The sequence below is a fragment of the Polypterus senegalus genome, chromosome 18, assembly GCF_016835505.1.
Source record: "Polypterus senegalus isolate Bchr_013 chromosome 18, ASM1683550v1, whole genome shotgun sequence".
Classification (NCBI taxonomy): Eukaryota; Metazoa; Chordata; class Cladistia; order Polypteriformes; family Polypteridae; genus Polypterus; species Polypterus senegalus.
This window is the reverse complement of record NC_053171.1, coordinates 8,105,220-8,127,406: the sequence shown is the minus strand read 5'-3', so window position 1 is coordinate 8,127,406 and position 22,187 is coordinate 8,105,220. Positions and strand designations below refer to the sequence as shown.

Genomic DNA, 22,187 nt, shown 5'->3' with positions numbered 1-22,187 from the left:
ACTCCTCCTGGACAATGACCGGAGGCTGGAGTCACACCTAGGACAGACGGACCAATGAGATGAGAGTGCTGCTCACTTGGCTAACGTGTTTCTCCTCAGAAGCGTCTCTTACTTCATACATTTAGCAGTTTGAATATTGACACTGAAATGAATGTTTTCCTGCAAATTCAATATGTGTGGGAAGGTTAATAAATTACAGTGGACGTTAATCAATTATCTTCTTTTGATTTGCTCAAATGTGGGAATTTTAGCTTTTTACAGAGGCTTAATAAGTAAATATAACAAACACCACCAGCTGTCCCCCAAATACACACCAGAATTACTAAAAAGAAAGAAAAGAAAAAGTCTTGACTTCATTAAAAATAAAGAGCAGTCACAGTCGCAGTGAGGCACTATAATGGTGTACACCTACTGATATAAAGGACCCCCAGCACCATTTCTTGACACACGTTTGGTTCAAAGTGCTCAGTGATGGTGTGTCAAAAAGTGGATGAACAGCATTGCTCATGAGATGGGCATCAGTTTTGTCTTCTCTGATTATAATAAATAGATAAAATCTATACAGTTTACACATTCAGATACATAAACATTGCATATAAAGTATTTATGGCTGCTGGAAAATATTTAAATCTGTAATTTTCCTTATCTTTGACAAGAGTATCAGTCTTTCAAATTAACTTTATTTAATCATGATTAGCCAGGTAATGGGTATCTGTACAAAGCTATAATTTTCTTAAGCCTCACATTAACACTGTGGATATTTTAAAATTCCCATTCTTCCTTGAAAAGCTGCTCCAAACTGATTGGTTGTTTTTTTCTAAACTGCTTCAGAGCCCCTGAGGGGACACAGTGATTTTTATTTTATTTTTTATTTTTTTTTAGTTCTGCGAATTATTCTGGTGCACACAATGGGAGTAAATAACAAAGTATTTGAAAAATGGTATATAGCACATTTTAAAGATTGCATGACCACTCTTGCCAGTAACATATAAAACTGAAAGAAGGTGTCTCTCTATCGCATCACCCCAGACATAACGTGACCGGTCAGCCAGTTCATTTCAACGGTGTAGATGCATTTGGCCTAAGCAAATACCACTTGCAGTTTAGCTTAAGAGTCCCACTTGACAAAGACATGATGATAAAAACTGTCGCAAAGCAGTTTCACTTTGCAGTATCCTTTCAATATCACCGTTCGTTCTGTATAGTGCCGTGGGTGGCTCAGTGTGCCATGTTTACCACTGGCTTTGACTAGAATATTTATTTTCCCAGGCAAAAATCCATCTCATTTTAACAAAGGCATCACTCTTGTCACAAAATAGTGACAATTAATGGTCAATGAGATTTAACTCTTTACGGTGGCAGTCCATTAGTACAGATAAGCAAGAGCACCAATTCATTTCTCTAGAAAACTTGGTGTACCCACATGGAGGTGGGCAAAAATCACATGCAATCAAAATATGGAATATGAAAGGCCTCTCGTAAGTTGTGTGAATAAGATGCTGGCTGTGAGCTCATAAGTAGCTGTGAGCCGTTAGCTACGTAATTTAAGTATCTTTTACAACACGGTAGAGCAGTGGTTAGTGCTACTGCTTTGCAGGTCCAGTGACCTGGGTCTGAAAATATACATTTATAAACTCGCCAAGATCCATTTTTGCAGAGCGTAACTGTATATATAACATGAAACAATTAAGCCCTTCTGTTTTCTTAATAGGAAATGGTGTATAGGTGCATGCAGTAGTATCTGGTTCTCGTCAGAAAGTATATGCTATGCACGTAATAGTATCTGGTGCGCACCAAATTAATTCCTAGAAAAAAATAGTCTCCTCAGTGGCTCGGTATTGCGACGACAGTATTTGTTTTGGCTTGGAAATTGGTCATTCAGTCTGTTTACATGCGCACACACATAATTAGATTAAGGTGAATGACGCGATTAATGCAAAAACCTGGCTTGTTAATAATCTGCATTTTAAACTTCTGGAGTCCTCATTTGGTGAAACAATCTGTCATTAAACTGAGCAAAAAAAAAAAAAAAAAAAAAGAGTTCATCAGCCACCATGAAGTCAATAATAAGCACGATGGCTCGGATAATTTTCTTGAATTTTGCAGTATAAATATGGTTAGTGAAACTGACACTTTATTTAGAGTTCTGCAAAGGATTGAGCCTTGCAAAGGACCCACTAGATGTGCTTCTTGCCTTGAACCCAGTGCTGCTGGAATAATAGTAACACAGGTATTTTTGCTTTAATAAGCTAAATATTGCATTCGTTTACTGATTACTTTAAAAAAAGTGATCAGACCATGCAACACATATTACTGCAGGGGTCTCCAACCTTTTTTCCCCATGAGAGCTCCTTTTACAAAATGAAAATGGCCGAGAGCTCCTCATGTTTTCTAACGTTTATTCTCATAGCATATTTCAAACCAAACAAATTGAATACGCTTGTTTTTCCTGAACATTTACAAAATGTTGGGTGTCCAAAACTCACATTTTGTATTAAAATATCTCAAAAAATATTTAGTTTACTTGCAAGTGCATTTTGTGTGTCTGTCTGCATTTTCTCGTGTATCTCACACTACTGAATTAAAACATGAGTGCTGTCAAAACAAAACAAAATGCAATTCCAAATCCACAGATCTGACTTATTCATTTGTCATTTTGTGACATGTCACTGTGTCACTTTATTCACAGGTCCAGTCACGTTTGTGATATGTTTTTTAGTTAGTCAGATGACTGGCACTGAGGTGTGTGGTGGAGTGGAGCCCCCTGAGGTTCACTCTTATGGAGTCATTTCAATGTTTGTCTTGTTCTGAACTTTGATTTCATGACATTCACATCAGACTCACAGAGGTATGGCGACCCAAACAGAGCAGACATTTTCATTGTTATCAGACTCTACTAAGCTCCAGAAATGCTCAGAATGCTGTTGAGACTTTAACTGCACATTATTTTGAATGTTTACTAATATATAATATATAAAATCCAATGTCTCTCTGTCTGTATGTCCGCTTTTCCCGAGAGAACTACTTAACGGATTTAGATTGTGTTTTTTTCTATAATTTGCTTGAACGTTCCAGTTGATTTTGCGACTTCTCTCATCACACTATGTATCATAGTTCACTTGCGGTAACGGTTTATTTGCGCGAATCTGAGAAACACGCTTTTCCTCACTCATTTTCCAGCTTCGAGGCGTGTTCCTTAACTCCGCTTAGCTAGCGAATGAGAGAACAATTGAATTCAACTTTGTTTTATATTTAAAGTAAAGCGTTACTTAGGCCGTGATGAGTTTCAGTCCAGATATTCCCTTAAGCGTATGCCACATTGAAAAGAGAGATTGCAATTCAGATTGTTGATCGTGATTTTGTGTTAAGAGGATCTCAAGGTTGCTTATGGGCTGCCATTTCAATGGGCCGGCTGCTATGGAGGGTCTTTCCAAGTTTGTTGTGGAGTCTGGCTGATTGATTCACTTACCACTTTAAACATTTTAGCTTCTACTTATACTTCCATTATTGAAAGAGCAAATGGTCATCATTTTCCAGTCCTTCTCTGCAGACATGGCCGATCCACTAGTCACAAAGCAATCACAATTTTCCATGAAATACGTTAAAACTAACTATTAATTGGCATCCACCTTTCTCTGTTCCATAGAGTAGACACTTTTTATTTAGAACTTAACAAATTATTTTAAAAACTTAAAATGGCCATGACAAAAATTTTGGGGCCTCATATTTTGTAGCGTACCTTTTTTTGAGGCAAGAACTTCAGTCAGGAGCTCTGAATTGGACTTCCGCACCACTTAATAGGCACTTTGGCCTGCTGCTCTCGACTTTTTGTCGGTTTCAACTTATTTCATGGCAAAGTGTCGTTCTTTTTTTAAATATTAGAAGGGCAACAATACTTTAGGCCAAGTCCTGCATCTGTTTTTGGCTTCATACTTGAGTTTTTGTAATGCATGTAATTCAGGAATATTAACATACGTACCAAATATGTAGCACTTTTAAGGTTTATTTGTGGAATTGCAATGTTGATAGAACTGTCAAGTAACACAAAGGCATATAAGCATCCAAGTAATGCAGAAATGATAGAATTCAATTTTGTGGTTTAAAGTACAGTGAGCTTTATAGATTTTGTAAATGTTTCTAGCCTTTCAGGATCTTAAGATGAGTAACAGGAAGTTGTAACGGCTGACCCCTTACCCAGACCGGCCACTACAATAGCAAGACTTACTACTTGGATCACCTGAGGTTTCTTGCTCTAATAACAAGCCGTACTCCTTACAAGATGTCTTATTTTAGCCGACACGACGAAATAACCAGAAAGCAGTCAACAGATGTGTAAAATCAAACACAGATGTATTGTAAAATGAAAAGACAGACAAATATTCAATAATACATATGTATGTGCGCGCAAAACACCAGGGACTATATAAGAACACGAATATTCTAATGTTTACATTGACCCTCTCTGGCCCTTAAGCAATAAATAAAACCACATAACACAAATGCAGACACGGATTAGGTAAACACAGCAATTGAAAATGTGCTGAAAAATGAGTCCCAAATAAAGTCTGGCGGTATTGAAACTGACTGTATTGTCATTGTGCTCCTTCCCGACAACAAAACGACCTCACCATGAAAAGTCCTGGCAATGGCTGGTATGAATCCGAACCCCGGGGTTACTCAGCTCTGGCTGTCATGATGATGAATCAGTTGTTGGAAAAAGCAGGCAGTGGACTAAAGCAATGATCAGCAGTGATGAGTTTAATTAATTATCAGGTAAATTGTCTCCTTTCTCCTCTCAATTTGTCTCCTCGCCTCTCCTCTTGCCTTCGCTACTCTTTTTTTTAAATACAAAATGTCCCAGATGTAACAGGTGGATCCAACAGGTGATTTCTGTCTTGGGGCTGCGGTCTGTCTCCATCATCCTTCCCCTCTGCACTTATGGGGACAACATTTACCGACGCACACATAACGGACAGTAAACGGGACTATGAAAACAAAACGCACTCGACACAAACATAGAACATACTATTATTATGTAGCCCCGCTACAAAGTCAAGGTACATTTTAGTTTGTTGACAGTAGAGGAGAGGAATATCATAATCTATTTGATTTATATCTTGGGAAAAAATGGAACATTTAGGATCCTGCACTACTTAATGGGGAGAAAAGAAAAGTCCAAGCATCGCTAACATACGTCAACTGGCCACCCTGCTGTCCCTTAGCAAGCACTGCAGCAAAGTGTAGACTTCTAATGTCCATGTTTCTGGTGAGCTCAAACATTTTCCTCATGCTAAGGACTGACATTGATGATGCCGTTTTCTCCTATTCACTATGTATGGCTAATTCCTGATTAAGAAGAGTGAAGTTAATGAAGCTAGTGCTGGAGATGAGTAATAAAAGTAAATTGTGCTAAAGTGATGATTTAAATTCTGGGGCCGATGGAGCATTACCTAAGCTGCCAATTAAGTAATCTAGAGTTTGGAGATCCCATAGATTAATATTATACTTATCTGTGTATTGTGACCGCCGCCTGCTCACTTATTTCATTAACTCTTTGAGGGCTGAATATTTTTTCCAAAAAAACTCAGTTTTCTGAAAAGCACACAAAGCAGTCATTTCACACATAAATCAACATAAAACATCTGTTGCTATGTGTTGTGGCTGCTGTTGGCACGTTTGGCATCTCTGGTGGCAGTTGCTGCACAGGGACACCTCAATGGTCAGCAGGAATGCATGGTGGGCTGGCTGTCTTTGCACAGCAGGTGGGTGGCGGTCGCAGTGTGACGCAATCTGGTTTGTAACTCTTGTCATTATAAATGGTGGTCCTCCCAGGTGAACGCTGCCATAGGCGCATCAGCTGCACAAAAGTGTTCAGCACCACAATCAGCTGGGGACCGATCAGACGATGCCGGTACCTCACTGTTGTTTTTCATACCCATCTCCAGGTTGGAGTTCGACAAGTCAAAGTCCTATTCAACGAAATTATGTAAAACATCCATGGAGTATTTTGCTTTGCACATTTGCTTTCGTCTCTCGCCAGATGTCGATGCCATTTTAGAGGTTGTTTGCTCTTCGCAACTCTTGCACGCGTAGGTATTCGAGGTTAAATCGGCAAAGCTATGTAACTGTCCTTCCAGTAAAGAGAGTTGAACTAAAATATAAGGGCAAGTTTTGTTGCAGTTTACAGCCGATTACTGTCCTCTACCCCTGAATTTTGGGAAAAGTCGACATCAGCCCTGAAAGAGTTAAGGAAGTGAAAGATTTTTAGAATCTTCAGTAGAAGCCAGTGTAGAACCGTGAGAATTTGCTGATTGATTGGATAAATGAGATGGCGTCAGTCTGTTTACAATTTAGAAGAATGGTTGTCATTTATGTGTTTTTTTTCTTCCCAAGTTGCGTTTAAGACCGCATTGCTGCTTTATAATATATAGTATCATGGTAAATCTGATCTTTTTTTAACTGTCTGTGTTTTACTTTGGTCTTTTTGTCTTTTTGTTGCTGACGGTGTTGGAAATGGGTAAGGGTCATTTTTTCCGTACTGTATTAGCTACAGTTTTACTACAGCAGTGTTGCACCCACAGGGTCCTGCTTTAAATGCTTACTTACACACATGTAAAAAGACCAAATTCTATTGTAACACTGACTCTTGTGGAATGTCAGCAAGCTATTTTTAAAACCGTGGGATAACTATGCACCTGATACTATATATTATACAAAAGCATAGAAACATAAATGTTTAAGACTAGCAGGAATTAAATAACACAAAGTAATTACTGTAACACATACATAGAGTGATAGTAAAGGTTTGGCTCGTTTAATGGGTCATTTTCGTAGTCTAAAATGATGTAAACTGCAAAATCAATCGTTCAAGCTCTGAAAATGTTGATATTACTCTAATCACAATATGGGTCAAGAAATATGACACTGTGTGTCATTTATACACAATAATACAACTGCAGTCTTGTGTATCATCTGTCAGAAAATGTCAGTTTCTGTCTTATGTGCCGCTAATCCGATTTTAAGTACAATGTGTCTCCCTCTCTCTCTCTCTCTCTTTGTTGAAGATGTTTCAGAAGATTTCAATAGAATTGCTGCAACTTTATACACTCTAGGAACCCAAGACTCAACTGATGTATGCAAGTGAGTCCATTTTATTAATTATTAAATAAATTCCCCAGTGATTAAAAGCAAATCATTTATGGAAAATGTAAAGAGTAGGAAGCCGTTGTGCAGTTTGTGAGATGGCGTACTTTCATTTCTTTAATTTTTGACACCCTGGCCATCGGACCTTACTTTATTCTTTAATTAGTATTGCCTAATTTTTATATATTTGTTTCTTCATCTTGTAAAACACTTTGAGCTACATCATTTGTATGAAAACGTGCTCTAGAAATACATGTTGTTGTTGTAGAATATCCAGAATGCAGAACTCCAGATCTGTGAACAATTTACACATTTCTGCTTTTTCTAGATTGGCACTGGTCTTCTAACATTTTGCCTCTGTTGTGTCTGTGTGCATATTTTGTAATAAAATTATCTTTCAGAAAATGCAAATGGAGAAATAGATATCTGTTAAAAGCATTTAATGATATGTAGAGGCTTTTTTTATTTGTATTCTGGGAAAAGCTAGTGTTGGGATTTTTGTTTTTCCTGCGATGACATGCAGCACTTTATTTACAGTTTAGTCTGCATGCGGTACATTTAGTGAAATAGATTCTAATATCTGGAATCCATTAAGCTTGCTCATCAGAACTGGAAACTGCGGAAAAAAGTACCATATTTTAAATTCTCCTACATGACTGATGGCTACACAAAATCATTCATTTTTAAAAGCTAACAAAACCTTAATATCTGGATGAAAGAAAAGAAATAATTAGCCGTTTCATTCTTTTTCTTTGAATTAACAAGAACTAACAACACTTGGCCGTTTTTGTTTAAGCCATAATGTTTAATGATACTATATAAATCAGCATATTAACCCTCACAACATCTTTGGGTCAGATTTGACCCCTTTTTTGTTTGAAATCAGTAAAAGTGCCCTAAATTTCATATGTTCAGGATGAAACCTTGTAACGTTTCTTACATTTCCCTAAATGAACAAAAAGTTTAAAGTAAAATATCCCAGAATTTGTACAGCTTCTAATAAAAGAACTTGCCTTGTCTTTCAGGTCAGTCTTGACCCCACTCTTGGCTTTAACAGATTTTTCTGCTGCATTTAGTGGAGTCTGGTCATTTACCCTCCATTAAAAACACCCTAAATGCCATATTCTTAGCTCATACTATAAATGGTAAGGCTTTTAGTAAAGTGACTTAAGTTAACAAAAAGCAAAAAAGATTTGGCAAACAAATGTCCAAATGACCTACGGGTCATTTTTTGACCCACCATTGACTTTCATAGATTTCCAGTTCCGTGTACAGTAGTTTGTGTGTTCACAACCCATACAAACATCAGAAATGTGAAGGGTTTACTAAACGTCATCTAAAACTTTTACAAAAAGAAAAGCATTTTTCTAAATATGTGTTTGCACATTTGCTTCACATGTTGATCACAGCCAAGTTCTTTGGGTCTGTTCTAACCCATTATTGACTTTAATGGATTTTACTCCCAGTTTATGGTAATTTGTGTGTTCATCGCCTATAAAAATCCTAAATCTCCTTTTTTCAGCTTAGTAATGAGACTGTGTGAAGCCCCGAACCAGCAGCCATCACACCTTCCTTTATCCAGGAACATCATTAGTTATAACTGATGATGGACCAGTGCAAGTGAGGCAGACAATCCAAAATACAGGCAGAGTTTATTAAAATGCAGAATTAAAAGTGCAAAAGTTGTGCAAAACCGTTGTGGAAAGATCAGTCCAGCTACAGGCAGAGACGCAGACCCACAATGTCCAGAACACACACACTTTTTATTTTTCTTTTCTCCTCCACACAGCACAGTGCACAAATCACCGCCAATTAGGTTCAGTCCCGTCCTTTCTTTTTCATTTCTCTCTCTTTCTTTTTCCTCCACTCTTCTTATTCTTCTGCCATCTTCAGAGATGGCAGAGTCCTCCACACACATGCTCTGTCCTCTTTCACCCGACTCCAGCTCGTCTAATGGAGTGAGGCAGCCCCTTTTATAATGCCCCGGATGTGCTCCGGTGGTACTTCCTTGTGTGGTGGAAGTGCTGCAATCCCAGGGTTCCGTAATCCTCTGGGCGCCCCCTTGCCCCCATACAGACCAGGGCAGCTGCCCTCTCGTGGTCCAGGGGAGGTATTATAACATGTTTCTTCGACATGTTCATGTATAACAAGTTGTAAAAGCTGCAACTAAAACTGAGCAAATGTGTCTTTGTTAAATATTCAGCTGTTTAACATATTATGTAACAAAATGGAAAATGCTATAGTTTGTTGCTCAGTACCCTGCATAGCTGTATTTATTACCGAGTATGTCATAATTTAGTGTCTCACTCTTGTTTTCAGATTTTTCTTGAAAATATCAGAGTTACTTGAAAAAACTAGGGTACGTATTGGTTTAAAGGTGAACATTTCTCATTTATTCTCACTTTAGCTAGCTTTCATTTGCTTGGGCCTTATCTATTAAAAAAAAAAACAACAATTCACACCTTAAAGCAGTGTGCTAACCCAGTTGCTTAATTAGAAAGCAATTCTTGCCAATAATTTAATTTCATGGCCTGTGAGTGCTTTAAATCTGCTATGTCAGGTCATTCTCATCTCCTGGCTTTTCTTCCCCTTTCTATGGATATCATCCAAATGATTTGAAGGTGAAAGTGGAGGAGTAATTCTCAGTCTTCACTTTCCTTCCAAGTATTTAATTAAACCCAATAGTACATGATAAATACACACAGGTGTAAATGGTAACCAGCTAAATGGAGAAATGCCGGTCTCTCTTGTCATTTGCTTGTTATTGCTAGGCGGCACGGTGGCACAGTGGTAGCGCTGCTGCCTCACAGTAAGGAGACCTGGGTTTGCTTCCTGGGTCCTCCCTGTTAGCTTATTCTCATCGTGTCTGCGTGGGTTTCCTCCCACAGTCCAAAGACATGCAGGTTAGGTGCATTGGAGATCCTAAATTGTCCCTAGTGTGTGTGCCCTGCGGTGGGCTGGCGCCCTGCCCGGGGTTTGTGCCTGTCTTGCACCCTGTGTTGGCTGGGATTGGCTCCAGCAGACCCCCGTGACCCTTTGTTAGGATGTAGCGGGTTGGATAATTGATGGATGTTATTGCTAATTAGGAGCAATTAGGACTAAAATAGGCAATAAGAGTTCAAAAATCTTAACGAGCGAGACGACTGAAGTGAAGCAGAAGTGTTACTTGAGCAATGAGGGCTTCTTATTAAGCCACTGGGTTGGAGCAAAAACCTGCAGCCACTGCGGCCCTCCAGGACTGTGATTGAGGACTCCTGGTTTAAGGTATTAAGCAGTTAAGTATGTGTATGTATATTTGTGTGTGTATAAGGAAAATAATTTTAAGATATACTGTATATATAGAAAAATACCTGTTTTTTTTTTATGTTTGTCTTTAGAAAATAGAAGCTCGGGTGGCTGCTGATGAGGACCTGAAACTTGCTGACTTGCTTAAATATTATTTGAGGGAATCTCAAGCTGCAAAGGTAATATAATGTTTGTGTAAATATGTGTGTTTATGTGTTTGTATGTGTTGTGAAGGTGTGCCTTGGGGGGGGGGGGAAGCGAACAGGGCAGAGGAAAGTCCTTCAGATCTTGTGAGAAGTGAGTAAGTTTTACTGCTGGAGTAATTGTTTGTGCCCTCATGGTAAGCCAGTGGGTGGTGAATGCTATAAAACATTCTCTTTTGACATTTAATGGGCAAGGTCAGCAGTGTTAGAGAGAAGGATCCTGTAGAAATGTTGGGACTGGAGACCCAGAAGATGACAGCTGTACCTGACGCAGAACTCAAGAGGAATGTGAGAGGGCAGGAAGTTCTGCGCACCCTCATGGCTGTTCCAGAGCTCTTCTACCAAGTGGGAATTAATGAGAGCCCTTTAAGGGTCCTGGCGATTTAAATGCTTCCAAAATCGGGAAGGTTCGGGGATACCATGAGAACCTAGAGAGTTTTAGCCTGGTATTCTGTTTTCATCAGTCTGACATGAGAGGGCATATTAAGTCAGTAGGAGATTAGGTGTGTAAAGGCTGACATTGGAGAGGAAGAGTCAAGGGTCATGACAGACGAAGGTTACAGGTGATAATGAGAGTGGTGGTGTTTGTTTTAAATTATATAGGCTCTCTCTCTCTCTGTCTCTTTCAATTATTTAAATGTTAACGGCCTGCTATGGAGAAGAGCACTATCATGGTGGTAAAAACATGGGAAAGTTATTCATGAAATCTCTGGCAGAGACAAAAGTCATACTGGTAAATTAGGCAGTCCTGAACATTACTCTGGGGGCAGGAAGCATTGTTAGTAGACCATGTCAGTGTGGACAGTGCAACAGGGGCACAACTACAAGGAAGAGAGCACACCAAAGAGCAGGCAATGCAGAAGATGGCTGGAGTGTCTAGCTCTGTTTTAGGAGCGAGTGAATGTGTGAAGGCATGGAGAACTAGCTAGAGGTTGTAGGATCTTCCTGGCCTCCTACATAGCAGTCAGCGACACTCAGCTTCCACCTTTGTTTAGAAATGGGAAATAGTGAAGTCTGGCAGGAGACTATATAAAAGATTTCAGCATTTTAAATCATTTCTGTGGAAGAAATAAAATCTCTTAAGCTCCTAGTTATTAGAAGGCAGATATTTACTCCAAGCAATATAAAACATATAGCAGGAGTTACATTTTTCTTCTTCTAAAGCGTCTCTCCTGGTGTTAAATCACTGTAAATCACACCAGTCTCCGCTTGAACATGGTCTTTATTGATTTAAAAATGAACTCTTTATACACAAATAACAATTTACAAGGCATTGTGCATATTGTTTTTTGCCTTTCCAGGATCTCCTCTACCGAAGAGGGAGGGCATTAGTTGATTATGAAAACGCAAATAAAGCATTAGACAAGGCCAGATCTAAAAGTAAGGATGTCCTCCTAGCAGAGACCAGCCAACAGGTTTGCTGTCAAAAGTTTGAAAGGATATCAGAATCCGCAAAACAAGGCAAGTTTCTTCTGATTTGTTTATTCTCTGAACATTTTTTTTCTTGTGGTTTTGTTGCATATTTATGTATGAAGTGTTACAGACATACTTGATGATGAAATTTAGCTCTGTGACATTATCATGGATAATCATAGGTGCAGTTCACCAAATTCATCCGCATGAATAATCCAGTTACCCATAACTTCTAGCACTGAAGAAGCAGTTTTTGGCGGGTAGTGTAAAGTTATTTTCAGTTTTGCTGCATGTGGTTTTAGGAATCACTGACTCTGTGATCAGATCAGCTACATTCAGGGAGGGCATACGCTGCCAGTGGTGAGTAGACCCCCACTCACATTTAAAAGTGGAGTTTTTAAGCAAAAATCATCTCCGTCCACACTAGTGTTTGCAAACGTATGTTCCTCTACAGCAGTGTTTCTCAATTATTTTCTGTCATGCCCCCCCTAGGAAGAAGAAACCATTTCGCGACTATAAATAGTATCATTTGTCTATAAAATTGTTATAAGTACACCTCTGCATAACACTGTATCCTTATTAACGTATAAGAGAATAAAAAAATTAATATGGAGTAGTGGAGTGGTATTGCACTTTATTCTAGAACAGTAAAAAAAATCAAAATAGAAAAATAAAAAAGCATGTTCCCCGAGGTCAAACGCGCCCCCCCAGGGGGGCCCCCCACTATTTGAGAAACACTGCTCTAGAGTAACAGGACTGACAACTCGTATGACACAGCCGTTTGTCTACACTGTGCAGATGTGCGTCTTTGAAAACGGCCCTTGAAGAGAGGGTAACGCCACCAGCCACCGGATTTATCACATAACTAGGATCTGGCAACATGTGTGCCTTTTGTGCTTCTGTCCAGCATTCAAAGCAATACAAGCACCTTGGAAAGCAGCTCCTCTAGGAGAAGTTGGAATGTGCTTTACTTCTGTGAATGGTGCCCAGTCAGTAATGAGATATTCAGATGACCAGGATCCAATCGGGGAGCTGTCCTATAATGAGCACAGACCAATCAGAGTGCGATTAGAGTCTGTGTTTTTGAAAAGTTCAGCCACACTGAAACACCAAGGCTGCATCTTTAAAAGCATATGGCTCTGGGGAGGATTTTCAAAAAGTACCTGTTGTTCATGGATGGAAAGGAGAAAATGGAGACTAATGTCTCCATTTTCTTTAAAAAAAAATAAATAAATAAAAAATAGTAGTGTGGACAGGGCCAAAATCTGCACCTGGTTTATCATCACGAAGAATAAGCCTGATTATTTTAAACAGATTGGCTATTGAGTATAGCAATGTTCAAGCAGCACTAGTCACTAGTGGTGTACAAATCTTGCAGGGAGGGGTTCTGTTATTTTGCGATTTAAAGTTTTTACTATTTTCTAATCACAGTAAATAAAAGTACAGTAAGAGCATCACATACCAAACTCGGTCATAAAATATTTATTTTAGAAGGAAGTGAAATATATTAACAGTTAGAGAGGAAATGAATGTAGGCTGTTAAAGAAAATACCAAATATGCTTTTATAATAATCTAATGGGTTAGAAACAGATTTGAGATTAATGAGACAAAGTTCTATGAAAACAAATCATCCCAACAAGGTGACATTTTTGCAAGAGTCCTGAAAGACGATGGTGATTATACAGTTTGTGGAAGTCATTATAAAAGACAAGCAAGATACGTGGAGTGGTCCTATTTTGCTAGTATGCTATGATTTTTATGAGTAATCTGCAAAACATTCAAAGACAATAAGAGAGTACGATGATACCTACTTGGGACACTTTGATGTGGTACTTTGCAAAAGACAATAAACGTGATTTCAAACTTACTATTCCATCGTAATCATGGGCACTATCCACTCACGCTTATTACAGTTATCCAACTCGCTATATCCTAATTACAGGGTCACGGGGGGGGTCTGCTGGAGCCAATCCCAGCCAACACAGGGCACAAGGCAGGGAACAAATCCTCGGGTTGGGTGCCAGCCCACCGCAGGACACACACACACCCACCCACACACCAAGCACTTATTACAGTTAGAAAGTTTAAAAAGCTTATCCAGGGTCGGGTTTTAGAGAAGCTAGCAAGCATCAGATGCAAGGCAGGAACAGTCGCTGGACAAGAGCACCAGAACATCACCGGGTGATCAGTCTCACACACACACACACACACACACACACACACACACACCCACCCACACACCCATTTAGCATTGTGAATCAGCCTAACCTGCATGTCCTTGAACTGTGGGAGGAAACCCAATCTGGACATGAGGAGAACATGCAAACTCCACTCAGGACTCAATGCCTGGTGTACCTGTCACCATTATTACCACTGTGCTGCCCTAAAGTTTAAAATCGTAATCTCTAAAAACAATTTCAAAAGGAAACAAATAGAATGTTAAGGCATGTTGGTGTACATGCTGAAAGGTGTTTTGTTGTTGTTTTTTTTCTTATGTGTGTGTTTTAGTGTAGCTCAGTGCTTGGTGACTCCAGTCAGTGCTCATTATGGGCACTAAACGTGAATGTTACCCTCAGGTTTGCTTTCTTTTATTAACTGCAATTGACAATTTTCATTACAGAGCTTATAGACTTCAAAACCAGAAGAGTTGCAGCTTTCAGGAAAAACCTTGTAGAACTGGCAGAACTGGAACTCAAACATGCAAAGGTGATCCTTTCACTCAGACATCTAGTTTTGCAAAACAATCCTTTTTTTTTTTTTTTTTTTTTAATAAACATTATACTCATTTTGGGCACTTGAAACTGATCGGGTCATTTATTTTGTCTGCTCATATTGAACATCTGAAGGTTCACTAGGAACATTTATTTATTTATTTATTTTTGCATACTGCTTAGAAAGATGCATCTTTTTTATGATATATACAGTGGGTACGGAAACTATTCAGACCCCCTTCAATTTTTCACTCTTTGTTATATTGCAGCCATTTGCTAAAATCATTTCAATTAATTTTTTTCCTCATTAATGTACACACAGCACCCCATATTGACAGACAAAAAAAAGAATTTTTGAAATTGTTGCAGATTTATTAAAAGAGAAAAACTGAAATCTCACCTGGTCCTAAGTATTCAGACCCTTTGAACCCTCAGTATTTAGTAGAAGCCCCTTTTGAGCTCAAACAGCCATGAGTCTTCTTGGGAAAGATGCAACAAGTTTTTCACACCTGGATGTGGGGATCCTCTGCCATTCCTCCTTGCAGATCCTCTCCAGTTCTGTCAGGTTGGATGGTAAACGTTGGTGGATGGCCATTTTTAGGTCTCTCCAGAGATGCTCAATTGGGTTTAAGTCAGGGCTCTGGCTGGGCCATTGAAGAACAGTCACAGAGTTGTTGTGAAGCCACTCCTTTGTTATTTTAGCTGTGTGCTTAGGGTCATTGTCTTGTTGGAAGGTAAACCTTCGGCCCAGTCTGAGGTCCTTAGCACTCTGGAGAAGGTTTTTGTCCAGGATATCCCTGTACTTGGCCGCATTCATCTTTCCCTCGATTGCAACCAGTCGTCCTGTCCCTGCAGCTGAAAAACACCCCACAGCATGATGCTGCCACCGCCATGCTTCACTGTGGGGACTGTATTGGACAAGTGATGAGCAGTGCCTGGTTGTCTCCACACATACCGCTTAGAATTAAGGCCAAAAAATTCTATCTTGGTCTCATCAGACCAGAGAATCTTATTTCTCACCATCTCAGAGTCCTTCAGGTGTCTTTTAGCAAACTCCATGTGGGCTGGCATGTGTCTTGCACTGAGGAGAGGCTTCCGACAGGCCACTCTGCCATAAAGCCCTGACTGGTGGAGGGCTGCAGTGATGGTTGACTTTCTACAACTTTCTCCCATCTCCTGACTGCATCTCTGGAGCTCAGCCAAAGTGATCTTTGGGTTCTTCTTTACCTCTCTCACCAAGGCTCTTCTCCCCCGGTAGCTCAGCTTGGCCGGACGGCCAGCTCTAGGAAGGGTTCTGGTCGTCCCAAACGCCTTCCATTTAAGGATTATGGAGGCCACTGTGCTCTTGGGAACCTTAAGTGCAGCAGAATTTTTTTATGTAACCTTGGCCAGATCTGTGCCTTGCCACAATTCTGTCTCTGAGCTCTTCAGGCAGTTCCTTTGACCTCATGATTCTCATTTGCTCTGACATGCATTGTGAGCTGTGAGGTCTTATATAGACAGACAGGTGTGTGGCTTTCCTAATCAAGTCCTGTCAGTAGAATCAAACACAGCTGGACTCAAATGAAGGAGATCTCAAGGATGACCAGAAGAAATGGAAAGCACCGCAGTTAAATACGAGTGTCACAGCAAAGGGTCTGAATACTTAGGACCATGTGATATTTCAGTTTTTCTTTTTTAATAAATCTGCAACAATTTCAAAAATTCTTGTTTTTGTCTCTCAATATGGGGTGCTGTGTGTACATTAATGAGGGAAAAACATTAATTGAAATGATTTTAGAAAATGGCTGCAATATAACAGTGAAAAATTGAAGGGGTCTGAATACTTTCTGTACCCACTGTATATTTGTTAATATTTATCATGTTATTAGAGCCCAAAAGTTGCTGCCATGACAAGTGCCAACATTCTTTTAACCACAGCCCCTTGCAGTCCTGTTGTCACTTTGTCATTCTGGGGTATTGAGTGCTGCTTGATGAGGGGAAAAAACGTGAAATGATTTTAGCACAAGGCTGGTACTTAACAAAAATGCGTACAAAAAAAGTAAAAAGGTGTGGAGCTCCAAGTGATGAGTAATTCATGTAAAACAAACCTAGAATGTCGTGAAGGCCAATGAAGGACGGACTTAACTTTTTTTTGTTTTATTATTTTAGGGCAATTTACAGCTGCTGCAGAGCTGCCTGGGTGTGCTCAAGGGGGAGTTATAAGCGGCATCATGTCTGATCACTGCTAAGGGCTGCGTCCATCTTGGTTCATGTTGTCATAGAGGAGAGGGGGGGTCCGGTGGGCTCGTAACGACAGACGACAACCCCACCTGACCAGTCTGAACCTGAGATTGGAGAGCTTCCGTGGATGAAACACATTTTCCACAAAGCACAAAGTGTACACCTTTATATTTAATCACTCAAAACGCTTTTAATGTTACCAAACAAACATTTGGTTTTGTGGCCGTCACAATATAAATGTTTTGTTCCATTTTTTGCCCAATTATGGCATAGCGTCCTGCACAGAGACTGATCAGTTAACGCCGCTTCTCTGAACTATTGTACAAAATGAGCTAAATCTAATTAGGTATTCAAGTATCTCATTATACAGAGCTTTGTATATGTTGTTATTAGTTTTTACGATACAAAACTGCTATTGAACATCTTTAATTGATTGTCTTTATTTTATTTTTTTAATCAAAGTATGGTAATTTCTTACATTTGGGGTACTACATAAGGAATATCTTTTTAAGTTTAATTTTCAATCCAAAAAAAAAAAAACAAACAAGAAAAAGCTTTGGTATGTTTTGCCTTAACTTGTAGACTAATCCTACATATTGTAAAATAAAAAGTTGAATTAGTGTTTTTTTTTTTCTTTTTTTTCACCACAGGTGTGTGTGTGTGTGTGTTTATGCTGCATTCCATTTGAACTGGAAAGTTGGAATATTTCCACTGGAATGTGCCCACAGAAACTTGGAGCTTGGGCAGTCGGGTCCGGGTTTTTCCAACTTCCAATTATAACATCAGCCCTCTCTGTGAACGTTTGTGAGCGCTGCAGTGTTTTACTGTTTATGAGCACGTCTGCTTCTCTCTGTCCGTCTCTCTCTGTCTGTCTGTCTGTCTGTCTGTCCATGTCCCGTTAAATCAGACGCACTCGCAGTCCTGCCCGTGGACGTGTTGCGCCGATATCGCGCCGTTCACTAGTTATCGAGCACAGAGCTTTTCCTGAAGGGGTCCGTATCGTTTTTCCAGATCGTTTTACTGGCACATGTCGGACCTCTGGTGTGACGTCATTCCCAGCTCTGACTTGCGACGTAAACGGAACGCGGCATCAGTCTACCTGACCTGAGCGCTCTGCTCATTCCTAATGTTGTAATATTAACGTTTAAGGAACATCTGTACGAAGTGCACATTTGATTTTTTGCATTTTCACCAGCATTACCAAGTGTATAAGGAGTAGAGTGGTGAGAAAAAGTATTTGCCCCCCCCCTTTCTAAACTCCTGTGTTTTTTTTTGCTTATTTTAGAGTACGGGTGTCGAACTCCGGGCCTGGAGAGCTACAGTGGTTGCAGGTTTTTGTTCCAACCCAGTTTCTTAATGAGAAGTCAATTCTTGCTGATGAAGCCCTTATGGCTTAAATGATAGTTTGATGCTTCATTTTAGTGGTCTCGCTTGTTTCAATCTTAAACTGCTGCCTTGAGTGTCTTTAATGACTCCTTATTATTCCGGACATGAGCAACACAAAGTCAAACCAGCGGTACCCATGGATTCTCCAAAGAGACACCGGAGTCCAGTCTTTGTCTCGGGTCACTGGATAGCGTCCATGTCTCACAACCATATAGCAAGACAGGAAGCACCAGAACTCCTTTTCCTGAGAGATCGGGACGCCACACACCCGTGTCCAGCGACCTCATGACCCCCACGTGCTCTCCCAATCTGTCACCACTGAGGTAAGTAAACCTCTCGATGACGAGGTCGACTCTCTCTTCACAGACACACACACCACTGAGGGCCGTGCCCAACAGGTCATTAAAGGCCTGGCTCTTTGGTCGCCAGCCCAGATTGTGTGCGTGTGACTGACTTTAAATGAGACACAAACGGGCAGAAGTGCTAATAAACGGTTCAATGCTACAGCGCCCGCTAACGTTTGTGGTGTATGTCGCCATTTTGCATTGACGTTATAATCTGAAGTTGGACAACACTGGACTTGACAGACCAGGCCCGGGTATCCAAGTAGGAAATCCAACTTGTTAGAAGTTCTGACGTCCCCGTTGAAATGGAGTGCGGCTCGTGAACTGGCAGGCGGCCGTCGTCGTCCAAGTGAGCAGCTTCAGGGTCGGTGGCAGGGGAGCCCACAAAAACAGCAGGAAGCCTGAGAGTGTCCTGTCATTTGGTGACCTGCTTAATCCAGACCAGGGTCCCGTGCTGGAGCCGATCCCAGCTGTCATGGGGTGCCAGTTGACTGGAGGGTAAACACACACGGGCACAGGCCAGTATACCGCAGCTAATACCCTGAACGTGCCTGTCTTTGGGCAGTGTGAGGAAACACAGGGAGAACATGCAGACTTCAAGCATGGAGGACCTGAGATGTGAACTTTGGTCTCTTTACTGAGTGGCAGCAGCGCCATCACTGTGCCACTTACGCCTGGCAAAGTCGCAAACTGCATGCCATCTTGTGCAGCGTTTCTCAACTACTGGAGTCGAATCTCACTTTCGGGTCGCGAGTTGCTATTTTTTATACTAGTAGTGAGGTCACGGTGGCTCGTGACGATGACGATCATGCTTGATCCCCCACCGCTGTGACGTTCATGTAACCCTCACCCAGGCAATCGCGATGTTTGCATTTAAAGAACACATTTTAACTTAAAACCATTGACTCGTCCACCTTTTTTACTTCCAACCTACAGAAATCCAATACGCTTGGATCAGAAGTCGGCAAACCCAGTAACAGACCCGCTCACCGGCCACTTTATTAGGTACGCCTGCTCAACGGCTTGCTAAGCTCAAATCTCTAATCGGCCAATCACAGGACAGCAACTCCGTGCAGTCAGACATCAAGACCTGCTGAAGTTCAAACTGAGCATCGGAATGGAGAAGAAGAAAGGGGACTGAAGTGACTCTGAACGGGACATGGCTGTTGGTGCCAGACGGGCAGCTCTGAGTGTGTCAGAAACTGCTGATCTGCTGGGATTTTCACACACGGCCATCTGTAGGGTTTACAGAGAATGGTCTGGAAAAGGGAAAATGGCAGTGAGTGGCAGTTAATGCCTTGTTGATGCCAGAGGTCAGAGCAGAATGGCCAGACTGGTCTGAGCTGATAGAAGGGCAACAGGAACTCAAGTAAGCACTCGTTACAATTGAGGTGTGCAGAAGAACAGACAACACGTCAAACCTGGAAACAGATGGGGGGCTACAGCAGCTGGAGACCACACCGGGTGACACACTTGTCAGCTAAGAACAGGCAACAATTCACACGGGCTCACCGAAAGTGGACAACAGATGAGTCTTGTTTTCTGCTCTGACTTTTGGGCGGTAGGGTCAACAACATGCAAGCATGGATCCATCCTGCCTTGTATCAGCAGTCCAGACTGGTGCTGGTGGGGTTGTAATGGTGTAGTGGATATTTTCTTGGCCACTTTTAGGCCCCTTAGTACCAATTGAGCATCGTTTTAAGTGCTACTGTCTACCTGACCATGTCCATCCCTTTATGACCTCCATCGTCTGATGGCTCCTTCCAGCAGGATAACACAACATGTCACAAAGCTCAGATCATCTCAGACTGGTTTCTTGAACGCGATGATGAGTTCACTGGACTGAAATGGCCTCCGCAGTCACCAGATCTCCATCCAGTAGAGCACCTTTGGGATGTGGTGGGACGGGAGATTTGCATCTTGGGTGTGCAGCTGACAAATCTGCAGCAAGTGTGTGATGATGACATGTCAATATGGACCAGAATCCCAGAGCAATGTTTCCAGCACCTTCTACACCACAAAGAATTACGACAGTTATGAAGGCAAAAGGGGGTCCAACCGGGTACTAGCAAGGTGTGCCTAATAAAGTGGCCGCTGAGTGTACGTGGCTTTATCAGACGGCTGTTTCCACCTCCTCTTAGTTTGTCTTTTTAGGACATTCCATCCCTCCCTTTGTCCTCACCTTGAGAGGGACGGCCAGCAGCAGCAGCAGCAGCAGCAGCACTGACCCTCATCTCTTTAATGTGCTCTCTGTTTTCTGCTCCAGTTTTATCTTTTCATTACTGTGAATCAACACCACAGTTTCCATTTTTTTTCACACCCTCTTCCCATCTGAAATATTTTTTAGGCACTTATGTTGTTGTATGTTTTTTTTTCCTTAGGGCCTAACATTGACCCTAAAATCCCCCTACAGACAAATAAAACTCTATTATATAGTGCCTTTCATTATCTATTTTTCTGTCTATCACGTGAAAGCCTTCAGTTGTTATATAGCTCCTTTCACATCAATCCATTTATCATATAGCAACTTTCCTAGCTATTCATTGTATAGCGAACGTCATATCTATCCATCTGCTTATTATATAGTGCCTTTCCTATCTTCATTGTGATGATGATGATGATATACTTTCTTAATCGCCAAGGACAGATGGTCTTTCTGCATGACCTTTGTCCGTCAGATTCCCTTTAATTCTTTGTTGCCTTAAATTTTCTAATTGTGTTAATACAATCCCAACTTATTTTTATTCACTTATTTTAATGGTTAGACATTTTTTTTTTTATCTAAAAATCGTTTCATCTGTGTTTCTTGTAATTGTAAAGTTCAAACCATAGGGGGCGCTGTTTTGCACTCCAGTTTGTTTTTGTTTGAAAATTCTATTGCAGATTTTAACAGATACGTTATATAAAATGCAAATATTGATTTGCAGTTGGTTTTAAGCATTTTTATAAGTGAAATATAAGAGCATATAATGCATATTAGTAATTTTTAATTGCCTTTTATTGGTGGTGTTTTATAACCCGATGGTTTAAGGATCTGAAAAACCGTCTTTGAGCTGAGAGCCCGCGCCTGCGCTTTTGCACCTTCACCTCTGACCTCTGACCAACGTGACGACGCTCAATTCACCAACGGGGGCTTTTTGGTTTGTTTTAATGAGGGATTTTAGACAAAACAATTATTATTATATATTCTATTCTGTTATACAAAAAGTAACAAAGAATGTAACTATGGAATAAATTTCTGTATTTTAGTCGCAAAACAATTTACATAAAATGAGAGTAACAGACTTACAAACTATTATTTATTTACTGATAACCTTAATTCTTGCATATACTCTGTCAAAGATATTAAAAATAGTAAGGCATTAAAAACATTAAATTTGTTATCCAAATATACATTTATTTAATGTGTACATATACAGTTTCAATGTTATATATGACCATATTTCCCCTGGCATTGTTATTCTTTGAATATTTTGTA

General features: G+C 40.4%; 1 protein-coding gene across 2 annotated transcripts in view; it reads left to right on the top strand.

Annotated features, from left to right (window-relative positions):
* The window catches only part of snx6 (sorting nexin 6), a 69,904-nt gene extending 52,501 nt beyond the window's left edge, over nucleotides 1-17,403 (top strand). For both annotated transcript variants that reach the window (XM_039741130.1, XM_039741129.1), the window contains exons 9-14: nucleotides 7,065-7,140; nucleotides 9,463-9,502; nucleotides 10,521-10,607; nucleotides 11,933-12,092; nucleotides 14,666-14,751; nucleotides 16,908-17,403. In XM_039741130.1, the coding sequence (XP_039597064.1) occupies nucleotides 7,065-7,140; nucleotides 9,463-9,502; nucleotides 10,521-10,607; nucleotides 11,933-12,092; nucleotides 14,666-14,751; nucleotides 16,908-16,961 (503 nt within the window). In that variant the 3' untranslated portion in view covers nucleotides 16,962-17,403. The remainder of the gene's footprint in view (nucleotides 1-7,064; nucleotides 7,141-9,462; nucleotides 9,503-10,520; nucleotides 10,608-11,932; nucleotides 12,093-14,665; nucleotides 14,752-16,907) is intronic.
* The last annotated feature ends 4,784 nt before the right edge of the window (nucleotides 17,404-22,187 follow it).